General features: G+C 40.0%; 1 protein-coding gene across 4 annotated transcripts in view; it reads right to left on the bottom strand.

Annotated features, from left to right (window-relative positions):
• The window catches only part of CUL3 (cullin 3), a 97,224-nt gene extending 82,344 nt beyond the window's left edge, over nucleotides 1-14,880 (bottom strand). For 3 of the 4 annotated variants that reach the window (XM_061148629.1, XM_061148627.1, XM_061148628.1), the window contains exon 1: nucleotides 14,701-14,878. In XM_061148629.1, coding sequence (XP_061004612.1) covers nucleotides 14,701-14,766 — 66 coding nt within the window. In that variant the 5' untranslated portion in view covers nucleotides 14,767-14,878. Of the gene's footprint in view, nucleotides 1-14,700 lie in introns of all 4 variants that reach the window. The other variant, XM_061148626.1, reaches the window with a different exon arrangement.
• Nucleotides 14,881-15,393: the final 513 nt, after the last annotated feature.

Here is a 15,393-nt window from a genome sequence, read left to right as displayed (position 1 = left end):
AGGAAGGAAAGAAAGATTATCAATTAGAAAAGCACAGTAGACTGGAACAATACTATGAAATCACAAATTAAGTCTGATCTACACTCAATTGGCATCTAATATCACTAAATTACAGAACAGTAACATTTATAATGAGAAAGCTAAATCATCAACAGAAAGTTCAATTATTATAATCCGCATTTCAGTTCTCAACATGAGTAGGCTGTTAAAAATCAATTTAAAATTTTGAAATAATTTCTTTCAAAAACGTAGGTTAAGTTTTCAGATTAGCCTGTAAGGTTAAGTCACAAATGACAACAAATATGAACAATATTCTTTCAACTGCTATCTCTGTGAGTGATTTTATGTGAAAAAATGTATAACATTTCATAGTCTGATAATGACCACAACAAGTAAGATGCAACTGTTATGTATTTTCATTGAGTCAAGAAGTCTGTCACTATCCTATTGGTGTTACTTCTCTGATAAAGACATGTTACTTGGCATCCTGAAACACCTTTTATCCAGAGAATACAATATTTATATTCACTGGAACTCTTCAAAGACTCTCCTTGTTGAGAAAATTAGTTATTACATCTATAAGATCAACAATTTAAAATAAAAACATTTCCTATTTTCTTAATATACCATTAAATCCCAAACATTAATAATAAGAGGTCATGAGTATAAACTAACTCTTTAAACATCTACCTGGAAAACAAAAATAATAGAAAAGCAAGGATCATATATTTTGGATGGAATCTCAAAGTAGTAAGAGCAATGCTTCAGACAGAAATACTTCATGTCTAAATGCATGTCTGAGTTTCATATTTCTATCCTACAATCTAAAACTATGAATTTTAATTAAAAAATGACAATCCTTTCTTCTCTGTAGCTTCATCTCTAAAGTTTTATTCTTAGTGGGTAAACCCAGTTTTTATAAAACTATGATAATGTGTGGACTTCCCTTGTGGCTCAGCTGGTAAAGAATCCACCTGCAATGCGGGAGACCTGGGGTCCTTCCCTGGGTTGGGAAATAATGTGTACAGCTGTACAAACTGTTAGACAATAATAAATTAGTTGACACCAGAATAAGCTACACATAATCCAAAGAGGGGGGGAAAAAAAGTATAACAGTATAAGCTGCCACAGTTACTTAGTTTTGTCTTTGAATGACTCTAACTATAAACCAAATGTGATAATGCAGCAAAAGGCCTAGCTCATAAAATTATTACAAAAATCTGACAACACATCTCAAAATTTCTCTAAAACTACCAACTTACACAAAAAGAAGTATGTAAGAACATAATCAACTTTTCCACTCCTTCGTATTAGCATTTAATCATCATTTAATCATCATCACTGAAACATACCATTCTTATTCTAAAGAAATTTTAAAGCTGAAAAGACAGGTGACATTTGCAACATCACAGAATGTTCTAGGGCACAGGAGAACACACCAGCATTCAGTTTCGAGACTGAAATTTTAAGAACAGAAATGAGCCTAAGGAAACCCCAATTTAAAATCTCTTAATTTTACAAACGAAGAAACTGAAGCTAGAGAGTTTATCCAAAATTATTCAGTTAGTTAAAGCAATGAAGGAATCCATGTGTCCTGAGCTAAGGATCCTTCTGTTAAACCATGTTAACTCAAATCACCTGAGTGTCTGGTACTACACAATCAATTAATAATTCATAGGCTAATATTAACACCGAACTACCAAGGCTATATGCTTTTTTTTTAGTCTGGCCTAGAGGAAAGAGTTTTTAACCAGAAACCAGGCTTTTAAGTCATGGTTCTTCTGTAAATTCAAGTCATGAGAATCCTCTGGGTAAATCACCCTCTCCAGTTCTCCGCTTCCCCGTCTATTACATAAGATTTAGAACAGATTCTCTCTAGTCTTTTTAGCTTTTAACAATTAAAATATGAAAACAAACAGGAGCAAATAAATTATTAGACTAGAGATTTTTTCAAGAAAACTGGAGATATCAAGGGAATATTTCATGCAAACACAGGCACAATAAAGGACAGAAACGGCAAGGATCTAACAGAGGCAGAAGAGATCTGCTTCCAAGAGGTGGCAAGAATACTCAGAGGACCTATACAAAAAAGGTCTTAAAGACCCAGATAACCACAATGGTGTAGTCACTCACTAGAGCCAGACATCTTGGAATGTGAAGTCAAATGGGTCTTAGGAAGCATTACTGCAAACAAAGCTAGTGGAGGTGATGGAATTTCAGTTGAGCTATTTCAAATCCTAAAAGATGATGCTGTGAAAGTGCTGCTGCACTCACTATGCCAGCAAATCTGGAAAACTCAGCAGTGGCCACAGGTCGGAAAAGGTCAGTTTTCATTCCAATCCCAAAGAAAGGCAATTCCAAAAAAGGTTCAAATTCTCATTTCACATGCTAGCAAGGTAATGCTCAAAATCCTTCAAGAAAGGCTTCAACAGTACTTGAACCAAGAACTTCCAGATATTCAAGCTGGATTTAGAAAAGCCAGAGGAACCAGAGATCAAATTGCCAACATCTTTTGACTCACAGAAAAAGCAAGGGAATTCAAGAAAAACATCTACTTCTGCTTCACTGACTATGCTAAAGACTCTGACTGTGTGGATCACAACAAACTTAAAAACTCTTCAAGAGATGGGAATATCAGACCACCTAACCTGCCTCCTGAGAAACCTGGTCAAGAAGCCACAATTAGAACCGGACATGGAACAATGGACGAGTTCAAAATTGGAAAAGGAGTACATCAAGGCCGTATACCGTCACATTGCTTATTTATCTGCAGAGTACACCATGTGAAATGCTGGACTGGATGAATCCCAAACTGGAATCAAGATTGCCAGGAGAAATATCAACAACCTCAAATATGCAGATAATACCATTCTAATGGCAGAAACCGAAGAGGAACTAAAGAGTCTCTTGATGAGGGTGAAAGAGTGAAAAGGCTGGCTTAAAACTTAACATTCAAAAAACTAAGATCATGGCATCCAGTCCCATCACTTCATGGCAAACAGATGGGGAAAAAGTGGAAACAATAACAGATTTCATTTTCTTGGGCTCCAAAATCACCACAGACCATGATTGCAGCCATAAAATTAAAAGACGCTTGCTCCTGGAAAGAAAAGCTATGACAAACGACACACACTAAAAAAAAAAGCAGACATCTCTTTGCTGACAAAGGTTCATCGAGTGAAAGCTATGGTTTTTCCAGAAGTCATGTATGAATGTGAGAGTTGGACCATAAAGACGACTGAGAGTCTAAGAATTGATGTTTTCAAATGGTGGTGCTGAAGACAACTCTTGAGAGTCTCCTGAAACTGTCAATCCTAAAGGAAATCAGTCCTGAATAGTCATTGGAAGGACTGAGGCTGAAGCTCCAATACTTTGGCCACTGGATGCGAAGAGGCAACTCATTGGAAAAGACCTTGATTCTGGAAAAGACCGAGGGAAGAAGAAGAGGCAACAAAGGATGAGATGGTTGGATGGCATCACCCACACAATGGATGTGAGTCTGAGCAAAGTCTGAGAAATATCGAAGGACAGGGAAGCCATGTCCTCTATAAAGAGCTGGACATGACTTAGTGACTGAACAACGCTCATCAAAATAATATACTTCTTTCATATCTCCTTTGCATATACCATGAAGAAAAGCAAACTATTTTAAAGTATCTGATCCTTGTACTCCAAAATTCATACACTGTTTAACCTACTACTTCTTAGTATATTCTCAGACACAAAAAATTATATATAAAAGTATTTAAACACACTAATTTCAAGGAATCACTTTTTAAAATGTTTAACAAGATAAATTTCTAATAACTGAAAAAAGTTTAAAAATGTGTACTATGAATCTTTAACTTAAAAATCAAAGTGTTAACTTAGAAATACATCAACTAATGTATCTTTCTTATAGGCTATGATTTTGACTGCTTTATTAAAGTCAATACACACTAGGACCCCCTTAAGCAATATATATAGTCAAATTTTACTGAACAACATAGGATTCCATTGAGTTAAAGTTCTTATAACTTGTATGCAAGAGGTACACACACTTTGAATCTAGTGAGGTTTAAACTTGCAAAGGCTCCTTCCAAGACTTGGAAACTAATTTTAAGTTCTTTTTATAAAGACAGCACTGAAGTGCATAAGCTTCAGGGGCCCTGGATCCACCCCTGGGTAATCATTTAAATGGCAAGCTTAGAATTAACTTCCCAATATATTCCTATTAGGAAAGTAAATATTTCAGAAACTAGTAAATTCTTTTTTTTAAACCAGTACTTTTATTATATACTGCAAGGCAGTTTAGTCGCTAAGTTGTGTTCTGACTCCATGCGACCCCATGGACTGTAGCCCGCCAGGTTCCTCTGTCCATGGGATTTACCAGGCAAGCATACTGGAGTGGGTTGCCATTTCCTTCTTCAGAATCTAGCAAGTTTTTGACTGAATATAATTAAGGCAGTGTGATGTAATGGAAAGAACATGAATTTCTGAGTCAGATACACCTGGGATCTGAATCCCAGCTCTGCCCTTCCGTAGGTGTATATGTAATACAAATTACTTTACTAGAAATGGCAACCCAGTCCAGTATTCTTGCCTGAAGAATCCCATGGACAGAGAAGCCTGGTGGGCTACAGTCCATGAGGTCGCAGAGAGTCGGACACAACTGAGCAACTTTCACTTCACTCTGAGCCACAGGACAGATTTAAAACAGTTCAGTTCAGTCATGTCTGACTCTTTGTGACCCTGTGGACCATAGCACATCAGGCCTCCCTGTCCATCACCAACTCCTGGAGTTCACCCAAACTCACATCCATTGAGTTGGTGATGCCATCCAACCATCTCATCCTCTGTCGTCCCCTCCCCCTCCTGCCCTCAATCTTTCCCAGTATCAGGGTCTTTTCAAATGAGTCAGCTCTTCGCATCAGGTGGCCAAAGTACTGGAGTTTCAGCTTCAACATTAGTCCTTCAGAAGTAACATCTAAAGACTGTTGTGAAAATTTGAGATAACTATAGTTCAAAGAGCCTAAATCAGAGCCTAGCACAAAGTAGACATTCAACATGATGCAGTTATTAATCTTATAAATCAACTTCTCATACTATTAAGTTGAAAAGGAAAGACGGAAGAGTTTTTCATTATTACTTTCAAGAGGATGGGGAGAAGAGAAGAGGCTAAGTATTGCTCAGCTAAGAGCTGCTTTAGATAAGAATGACTTGCAATCAGTATGTTAAAGCATTCCTCTTAGAAATGATGGCTTGCTTTTACAGAAAAGCATCTCGAAGGAATCTTGTATTTTCTTAAACTAGGTAAAAGATATCTCTTTGAAGTCTTTATTTGCTTAGCCATAACCTTTCTCATCTAAAGAGCAAATTCAGGTCCATACCCTACCCAAAGTTCACTTAAATAAATGGAAGTCAAATTAAGAAATTTTAATTATATTTTCAAATTTAAAAACAGAAAGAAGGAATGTTTTCTTGTAGCAAAAGGCTCTGGATTAGTGGTTAAAGCAACCTCAGAATCTGTTCTCAATTTCTCATTAATGGCATCAACTTGGGAAAGTAGGACTCTGAACTTTAAAAATGCTGGATTGCTCACTGATTTTAAAGCAAGAGAACTTTTTAAAATGAAATCTTCTATACAAAGAACAATACAAAAATGGCTCTAAATGGCTAGAGAAGGAGATCTTTGAAGATACCTACTCCACCCCTCTTAGGCTTCCCAGGTGGCTCTGATGGTAAAGACTCAGCCTGCAATGCACGAGACCTGTGTTTGATCCCTCGGCTGGGAAGATCCCCGGAGAAGGGAATGGCAATCCACTCCAGTCTTCTTGCCTGGAGAATCCCCATGGACAGAGGAGCGTGGCGGGCTACTGTCCATGGGGTCACAAAGAGTTGGACATGACTGAGCAACTAAGCACAGAGACCCTATAAGAGTTTGACAATACCTGTTCTACATGAACACACTACTTTTATGCTTGAAAATACTAACTTTATGATTAGAAAATGATTTTAGCAGTCTCAGTGATGTTACTGTTTATTAGCAAGCACTTTCTAATATTATTTATTTTACTCCTCACAGTTAATCTGTGAGAAAGATTGCTATAGTGCCCATCTATAAGATGAGAAAACAAACTATAAAGAGTCTGTCAGCTCATTCACTCAACATTGCTGGATGCTACTGTAAAGCAGTGACAAAAATCAATACACAGAGATCTGCTGCCTTCTCTAAAGAAAATCATATTCTAATAAAGGAGATACTGACTATTCTCTGAAGATGGGGCTATGAAAGGAGATGGAATGGTAGTTACCATGGTAGAGAAGACAGAAAAAGGAACATCTTACTTCTGAGACCCAAGGGAAGGAGTTGAGAATAAGTAAAGACACAGGTTAATGAATGAAACTGAAAGAGATCAAAGCTAAAGGTACTTACACAAGATAACGCTGGTAGTTAAGTTTCCTGTAGAAGAGAGATAAGAGAATTCTCAATAAAGAGCTTGAGGACAATGACTGAAATAGTTCAAGGAGGAAAAAGTAAGCCGGAGCTTACAGGGACACAAAAAATTCCCCAGAGGCGCTGAAAGTCCAGCAAGGTTAGAAACCACAATCTTGGAATTTTCTCCAGGAGTGCCCAATAGTCTTAAAATATATGAGCAATGAAGACAGATGAATGGAATGGTTCAAGACGCTTTTTGCTGGTATTTCTGGCCTTGCCCTGGGAGACAACAGGAAAGAAGTGGCAACTGGTATCAGGCCCCAGAGCCTGGGAGAATGAAGAGAGTCTTCTTAAGATCCCAGAGCACATTTAATGTGAGAAGCAAGCAAGCAACACATAGGATAGAATAATTCAATAATAACAGGTTGCACTTATTTATAGTGTTTATTATGTGCCACTTGTAAGAACTTTATATGTATTGACTCTATCCTTACAACCACCTTATGAGGTAGGTACTGTTGTTTTCTTCTCTTTTACAAAAGAGGAAACAGGCAGAGGTTAAGTGGTTTGCTTAAGTCCTACATCTAATAAATGAAGGAACCAGGACAGAATGTGGTATGAAGTTTTAAGATTTCTAAAGTAGCTGGATAACAAGTTTCAAGACAGAGTGAAGACCACAGTAATAGAGAAGAGGCCAGATCTGTCCCATCATTACTATTTAGTGCCAGTAGGAACACATAATAAACATACATTAAAATGAATAAATGTCTGCCCACATGCACTGGATAAAGTTACAATTTAAACTAGAGAGAATATCTGTGAAGAATGCATGCAAGTCTTCAATGACTAAGGGAGCATGTGTAAGAAGTTAGGAGACAGTCAAAGGAATCACTCAAAGAACAGTACAGAAGGGCCCAAGCCACAAGAGTGATAGATGCAGCAATTATTAGCATCTGGGCCCAAAGACTCATGGACTATAAGGAAATGGTGGTGGTTTAGTCGCTAAGTTGTGTCCGACTCTTGTTGCCCCATGGACTGCCAGGTTCCTCTGTCCATGAGGTTTTCCAGGCAAGAATACTGAGTGACTTGCCATTTCTTTCTCCATGGGATCTTCCCAACTCAGAAATCGAACCTGGGTCTCCTGCATTGCAGGCAGATTCTTTCCCAACTGAGCTACAAGGGAATAGGACACCTCAATTCAAGAAGATAAGCCTGTATCCTCAGGTCAAAGGTAAATTTCAGATGAAAAGAGGGTGACAAATTCCCAGAACGGGTAGAGATGACAGATGGTAGTCAATCTGCCGTGAAAGAAGGGCCTTGCCAGGTATGGTTAACTGGCTGGGAGGAAGGCGTCACGGTGGAGGGAGTAAAATGTAGAGAAAGCTAGTAAACAGAAAAGACTAGGCTAGCAAGTAAGTCTTCTGACATGCAATCCAAAGTAACTGCCAATACACACCTACATCTTTACTTTCAAGTCACTGTTTTTAGGAGACTAGGCTAACTAACCTTTAAGGAAAAGTGCCACATGATCATTAATGACCTACAAATTAAGGCTTCACTTACAGCTGAAAGAGTTCAAATATTTTGGAATACTCCCAGAATCGACTTAGCTAAGTCATCGATTACTGTGGTTTGGCTTCAAGGACTAATTTCTCATTGAATCAATCATTCACTAATCATCCACACTGTGTCTAATACTTCAGGATTGAAAAGGGGAGCTGGTATAAACTTCAGGCAGGGACCACAACCTAGTTCATGAGTGAAACAAAAAAAAAAAAAAAAGAGGGTGGAAGAAAAGGAAGGAAGGAAATAAAAACAAAATGTAGTTTTAGATAAACACTTAATGTACATATCTGGAATAGGAAATGGCAGCCCGCTTGCCTGGAGAATCCCACGGACAGAGGAGCCTGGCGGGCTACAGTCAAAGGGGTCGCAAAGAGTTGAGACAAGACTGAGCGACTAACACTTACTTTAATGTACATATTAGAATGTACACACCAAGCGAGTATTTACTCCTTCAATAAAGTTATCCAAGAAAGGTTATACACTTACTCCAATGACTAAGTAACTATCACTGTTCTATTTTCTCTTTTGAATCTACCCCCACCCCACAAGAGCCAGTGGCATTCTTTTGAAACACCCCAGCAGTAACAAACCCATATACTTTGAGACTGATTTCTTAATGTGGTCCACAAATTGAATCTGTAAGCTTCTTAAAAAATAACTGTATAGTAAATAAAATTACTTGCAAAAATAACCTTCAATTTTAACATATAAATTGTGGCATGTGTGCTCAGTCACTAAGTTGTGTCCAACCCTGGCGATCCCATGGACTGTAGGCCCACCAGGCTCCTCTGTGGAATTTTGCATGGAATTTTCCAGGCAAGAATACCGAAGTGGGGTGCCATTCCCTTCTCCAAAACTGTGGCAGAATCATGACTAAATATTGGTACAATTGTTAACTATGTGTTAGGTCCTGTTCTAATGTAAGACAGGTCCTACAATCTCATTTTACAGAGGAGAAAACTGAGGTTAGAAGTGGTGAAGTAACTTGTTAAAGATAACTAGAGAGAGGTAGAGCTGACATTCAAACTCTGATAGTGTATGAGCCCACACTCTTAACTATTATGTTCTCTAGTCTCTTCACTTTTTGGTCAGGTTTCTAAAACCTATGCTGAATACTCTAACGTAAAACTAAATGAAAATTCCCTACAGACTATCCATAGTTTTACTCTTATAAGTAGGCAAAGAAATACAAATTAAAACATTCAAGTACTATTTTTCACCTATGAAATTAAAGATATCTTATCTAAGACACTGTGATACAGTAGAAGTTAAACTGATACAACCTTGAGAGATGTAATTGATTCCTAAAGCATTCAGTTTAGACCCAGACTGCCTAGGTTAAAAAGAACCTTAGGTTCTGCTACTTCCAAGCAAAGTGACCTTAAGCAAATTACTTAATGTCTCAAGACCTCTTTTGTAAAAAAGATGATAACAGAATCCTATAGAGTTATGCAAATTAAATTAGTTTACACATGCAAAGCACAGAGAGCAGCGTGTGGCACATTATAAGCATTCAGCAAGTGGAACTATTATTATTCCTACCTTTCTGGAGGTCAATGTGGTTGGTCAATGTATCAGTTATGTTGAGTCCAGTAATTTCATAATCATATAAGTGAAAAAGTGAAACTGTTTAGTCCCTCAGTCAGGTCCAACTCTCTGCAACCCCATGGACTGTATAACCTGTCAGGCTCCTTTGTGCATGGAATTCTCCAGGCTAGGAATACTGGAGTAGAAGGCCATTCCCTTCTCCAGGGATCTTCCCTATCCAGGGATTCAACCCAGGTCTCCTGCATTGCAGGCAGATTCTTTCCTGTCTGAGCCACCAGGGAAGCGCCTAAATAATCACAGGTGCATTCTTTGTCATACAGAAAGCATGTATTCACTGGAGTCAGTCAAACCCGTCAGCAAGGAAATGGATAAGTCAGAGTACTGCAGAGTAGTAGGTAGTGATTCAAAATCATGTTTTTTATACATTTAACATGGAAATAAATGCACAGTAAGATACTGTATTTTTTAAAAGGCAGTATATAAAAAGATGGTACCTCAATCTTACTGTGTGCTTACACATATATGTAAGATCACAAGGAAACACATCAAAATGTTAATACGGCTTACTTCCAAATGGCAGGGTTACAGGTGATTATTTATTACCTTACTTAGATGTTCAGATACTTATTAAGTTTTCTATCATGAATATGCATCACTTTTATAACTAGAAAAGCTACTAAAATGAATTCATAGCTTTGCTAGACTACAACTGAATAATTTTCACAATATACTTATAGACCAACTGTAATTCATGTTTTAGCTCAGTGATTTCTTACTAATAGCACCTTTTTTGTTGACTTTATAATGATAAACAAGAACTATTATCAAAGTTCCGTTATTTAAAGCTACAAATTGTCCAATAAATTTTATAAAAATCTAGCAAAACTAACACCAAGATTAACAGCAAAATTTTTTTTCCTGTTAAGATTAACAGATAATTTTTTTCAAATAACAGCAAAAAATATCTCTGAGGTCTCCCAATTTATAACACAAAGGGAAGATACACTATTTTCTCTAGCCTTAATTATATAATCTTGTTGCAATAGAGAAAACACTATTATTACCTAGCTACATTTAATGAATGAAACTTTCTCTATTTTGTTTCAATGAACTTACTGTGTGACTACTGTATTATTTAACAAGTCAAATTCTCACATTATACTCTATACTATTAAAACTGTTTCAAATTCGATAACTTGAGCACTAATAATTTGGTAGTAATAATTTTCTTGGCTCCTCAGAACTGCTTTCTAAGACAATACAAAATAGACACTTTATAACTACTGTATCTTTTTATTTTTCAGCTTCTAAAGCCTGTGAGGTACTAACTATAACACAGCTAGCTAAAACCAGCTGTTTTAGCTGCCTGAAACTATTAAATAGAAAAAAAACCAGTCTAAGTGAAAGCAATACTTTAATGAATGCTATATCTCCATAACATCCCTATAAGAAAATATTAAATAAAAAACAAACCAAACTTAAAAGGTTAATTCCGCACCCTGTGTGATTTGCACAACTCATTCAATCTTTCTGTATGTACAGTCCAGGTAGTTTAGGCAACAGCTACTTACTCTAAGTAAGAGAAACCTATTTTGAACATCAAAGCTGTTCCCTTAAATCTAACAAATATCACTACAGCTAGGAGAAACAAAAACATTAACTTTCCCTCTTGTCCTTAAATTCTTGTGCTCTTAAGTATTTAAGAATATAACAAATGAGTATCAGTCATTCTGCGGGTTCCATCTAACAATAACTTCTCTACCATTAATTGTCCATACCACACAGGTGGTGCTCATCTAGAATTACTGCATGCACATCACAGCCAGATTCCTTATCATGACTGAGGATGCTTCTATAAACCAATAAGTGAAACCATTTTCAGATCACATTCTAATGACAATCACTTTCACCACTTGTCTCCTAAACTCTGAGGTCTAAGTCAAAAAAGGCAAATCAGAGGAGAGACCAGTATTCCCATTCAACCATATCCCCTCCAATACAACCAAGCTTTTCAAGCCCATGTGGACAAACTACCCAACTACAGTACAGACAGTGAGGAACGACTATTACAAAGATAAGAACAAAAAGTTCACCTGACAGCAACTAATCCTATAGAGTGAAACAAAAGTGCAGGAGTGAGACACATGGCAACAGCAAGGAAAAAAGGGCAGGAACTTCTTGGGTCAGCGTTCTTTGGTCCAAAGCCACAGTTTCCAGGAGTTTCACAACTACAGCTTCCTTTCTTTAAAAAGTTTTGTGTCCCTTGCTGTCACTTTGGGTACCAAAAACCCCCAAAAGATATGAGATACTATGTATTTTGTCCACTGCAGCAAAGTTTACAAACTGGAATAAAATATTTCCTCCATCGTCAATCTGTTACATACAGAAAGAGTCCTTCATTGTTTTCCGTCTTAAAAAGAACCAACTTCTCAGAACCTGATTTTACTGATGAGACTGCAGCTGTTGCAGGTTTACACATTTACAAAATATCCTGTACCATCACTTACTATTTTGTAAAGATAACAAAACAATCTTCAAACATATTTTTATACTTTTTCACACATCAGTTTTATAAAACACACTCTGAAAGAAGTATTTGAGGCCTCTGCTTACACTACAATTTCCCTTAGAGTAGTTGTTTATCTCAAATGGTAAAATACAGTAATTTAAGTGTGCACACATGAATACACAAAAAATATTTTCTTTATGGCATAAGATGCATTTATTACTTCTGACTTGCAATCCATGCAGACTACAGTTATGTAAATAACTGCTAACCTGGAAGGAAAAAAAAATTCTGAAATTCTGTAAGTGTTTATTTACCAAATAAATCAGTGAAATATCACACCACTGATGTTTTATGTAGCCATCCTTAATTAAAGTTCAAAGAACTACGGTTTTTAAATTTATATATTAAAAAATGCAATGGTTCCTTTCAGTAGGAACTACTTATGAGTGATGTTAATACCCATGAGAAAATTTAAAACTCTTAGACACTTTTAAAAATTAGCAGATACTAAGTACTGAATATCAAACACTAGCTACTTGCAAACTTCATTTAAGGATTTTAGAGAAACTTAAGAGGGCAACAAGTTACAGATAAGAAAAGGCCTAAATTAGCTCATGACCATAATGCTCCTGAAAAAAAAAGTCAGTTTCAGTGCTGTGTGGTAACCTGTCACATACTCTGATACTCTTTAGCTAAAAGAAGAACAAAATTCTCTCCCACAGCTTCTTCCCAACAATACAAGATTCAGAAAGGAGGGATATTGGTCTCTGAGGCTATACTGATACATCCCAAGACCCCAGAACAGTACCTGGCACACAGTCCTCAGTATTTCCTAAATGAATGAAGGAGTGGAAGAACAGGTAGGGACAGGCAAAACAAGAGATCAAAGAGTTGATTACACATAGATAAAGGTAGAGCTGATTAATCAGAATATCCACAACAGTGAGTTGACGTCAAATGTGAGCTATTCCACTTTTTAACAGTAATCTGTGTTAGAAGACAGACTTCAAGAACATCAAACTTTTCTTTAAAATGTATAAAACTATTTGAAATTCTGAATAATTCTAGATTCTGCTCATTTAGTAGGAATTGCTTCAGTAGGAAAACTATCACTACTCACAAATTCATAAACCCAGTTCATTGTTTATCATAAAGGAAAACGTGCAAGTGAGCTTCATTAGAGCTCTTCTGTCAACATTTGTTACTTTCTTTGTACTTTCTCACGATTACCTAGGGAAAAAACTTCAGATATTCAAAATCCCTTTAATGTGCATTAAAACATCTAATTCTCCTGATTATATCCTACCTTTATTTACATAAAGTCTTAAGAGTCTTCACATAGGCATTAACATTTTTCTTATTACCATCTGGGAATTCTGCACCAGGTGTATTTTTTCCTTCTAAATTTTTAGAATTCAGGGAGGTCCTCAAGTTCTCTAGGTCGGTTTCTTACTCAACTAGGACAATTATATTAATCTTTCCTCTAAAGTGCAAACTACACTTTAGAAAAAGCATGCTTTAAGAAGTGAATACAAACCCTCTCTTCACCGCCCCCCACCACACAATATAACGTGCTTGTGATTCTAAGACAGGAAACCACAGCTTCTTCTCTAGTTGTCCTGGTTTAAAATCTGCTATTCAATTGCTAGTTTGTCCACCTTGACGTCTACCTGTTACAGAAGAGACATGAGCAAGTATGTCCAGTTTCTCTGTCCCAAGAGTACACTCTAATTGCTTGCCATTGGCTATCTGATTCAGATATGACATCCAAAGTTATACCCTATAATACTTAACACCAAAGGGGTATGATTTAAGACCAAAAAAGTTTATAAGCAAAAATACTTTTGCTGTCACTAAAACCTAGAGTAAAGCAACTCACGGTGGTGACTACTTATTCTTTTGGGCTTCCATGGCTAGGAAATGAAGAACCAATCGTCCCATTTGTTTTCTCTTACTTCCCCTTGAGTGGCTAGGCCATTCCTGCACAGGGGAGTTTGTAAAGTGCATTGGAAGGTTGCGGATGAAAGATTCTGTAAACACACCGGCGTTGTTAGTGTATTACTACAGAGCATTACGCGGAACATCTGTCACCGCGTCGAGGGTAGGTGGACGGCAGAGCTCTTCCTGGGGAGGGGAAGAGCGGGAGAGGTCCGTCCCCGGCATCTTTTGCCAGGCCATCCTTTAGGCATGGTGATTTTTTTCAACTGCTGCGAAACCTCACGTGAAAAGTTACACACACGCCCCACACCGGGAGAACGTAGACGGTCCCCGTTCTCGCAGGACTGGGAGTCCCGGGGACCGAGCAGGAGCGGGGTGCTAGGGGTTGGGCCTACACCCCAGGAGCGCGGCGAGGTGCCGGGACCGGCCGAGGGGCCCCGGCCGCAGCCGACGCCCGCGGGGCGACTGGAGGCGCAGCTCCGGGGCGGGGGCGCGGCGCCGGCCTCGGACGCCGGGGGCGCGGGGAACGGCCCGGGAGGGCGGCCGCGCCGGGGCCCCGCGCCGCCCCGTTGTCGGGAAGGCTCGAGCCCCGCGGCCGGCGGCGTGGGGGATGGGAGGCCGGGCCTGCGGCCTGTTGTGGGGGGAGTTCAGCCCGGGCCTCGCGTGCGGCTGTCGGCCGGGCCCCCCGACCCGGGGTCCCAGGCGCCGAGAAGAGACTCACCGGAAAGGCCCGGATCCGCATCTTGGTGTCCTTCCGGCTGCCCGTGCCTTTGCTCAGATTCGACATGGTGCTCGTCCCCTCCCCGGCGGCGGCTTCGGGTCGCACTCCGAGGCGCCGGTGTCACATTTAAGGCGGGCGGGCAGGCGAGGGGCGACGCTGGGGGCGGCGGCGGCGACGCGGGCCCCGGGCTGGGCTGGGGAGCTGGCTGGCCCCTGGGCGGCCGCGGCGGGGACAGCGGCGGCTCGGCCTCCGGCGGCTCGGGCTCGGCTGGGGGACTGCGCTGGTGCGGCGGCTCCGCGGGGTCCCCCTCACGCCCGGCTCGGCTCCCTTTATCGCGCTCCTCCGCGATGGCGGCGGCGGCGGCGACGGACAAACATCTCACTGCGCAGGCCGAACGTCCTCCTCCTCCTCCTTCTCCTCCTCCGCCTCAGCGAGACGAGATCCGGCCCAGAGGGTGGAGGGGGGAGGAGGGAGGGAGGAGAGCCTGAGAGTGGAGAGATTGGGGGGAGGGGGGGTGGGGGGACAGGAGGGGGAGGCGGGCGGCCGCGGCAGGAGGAGGGGGACGCTCAAATCTCGCGAGAAGAGAGCGAGCGCGCTTTCCCGGGTGGGGCGGGGCGAAGCCTGAGAGCGGGAGGGGGCAAAGGGAGAGGAGGAAGGGAACGGGGATTTGGGGAGGTGGGAGGGGCCAGCGGG

The sequence above is a fragment of the Dama dama genome, chromosome 8 (assembly GCF_033118175.1).
Source record: "Dama dama isolate Ldn47 chromosome 8, ASM3311817v1, whole genome shotgun sequence".
Lineage (NCBI taxonomy): Eukaryota > Metazoa > Chordata > Mammalia > Artiodactyla > Cervidae > Dama > Dama dama.
This window is presented reverse-complemented; position numbering and strand designations above follow the sequence as displayed.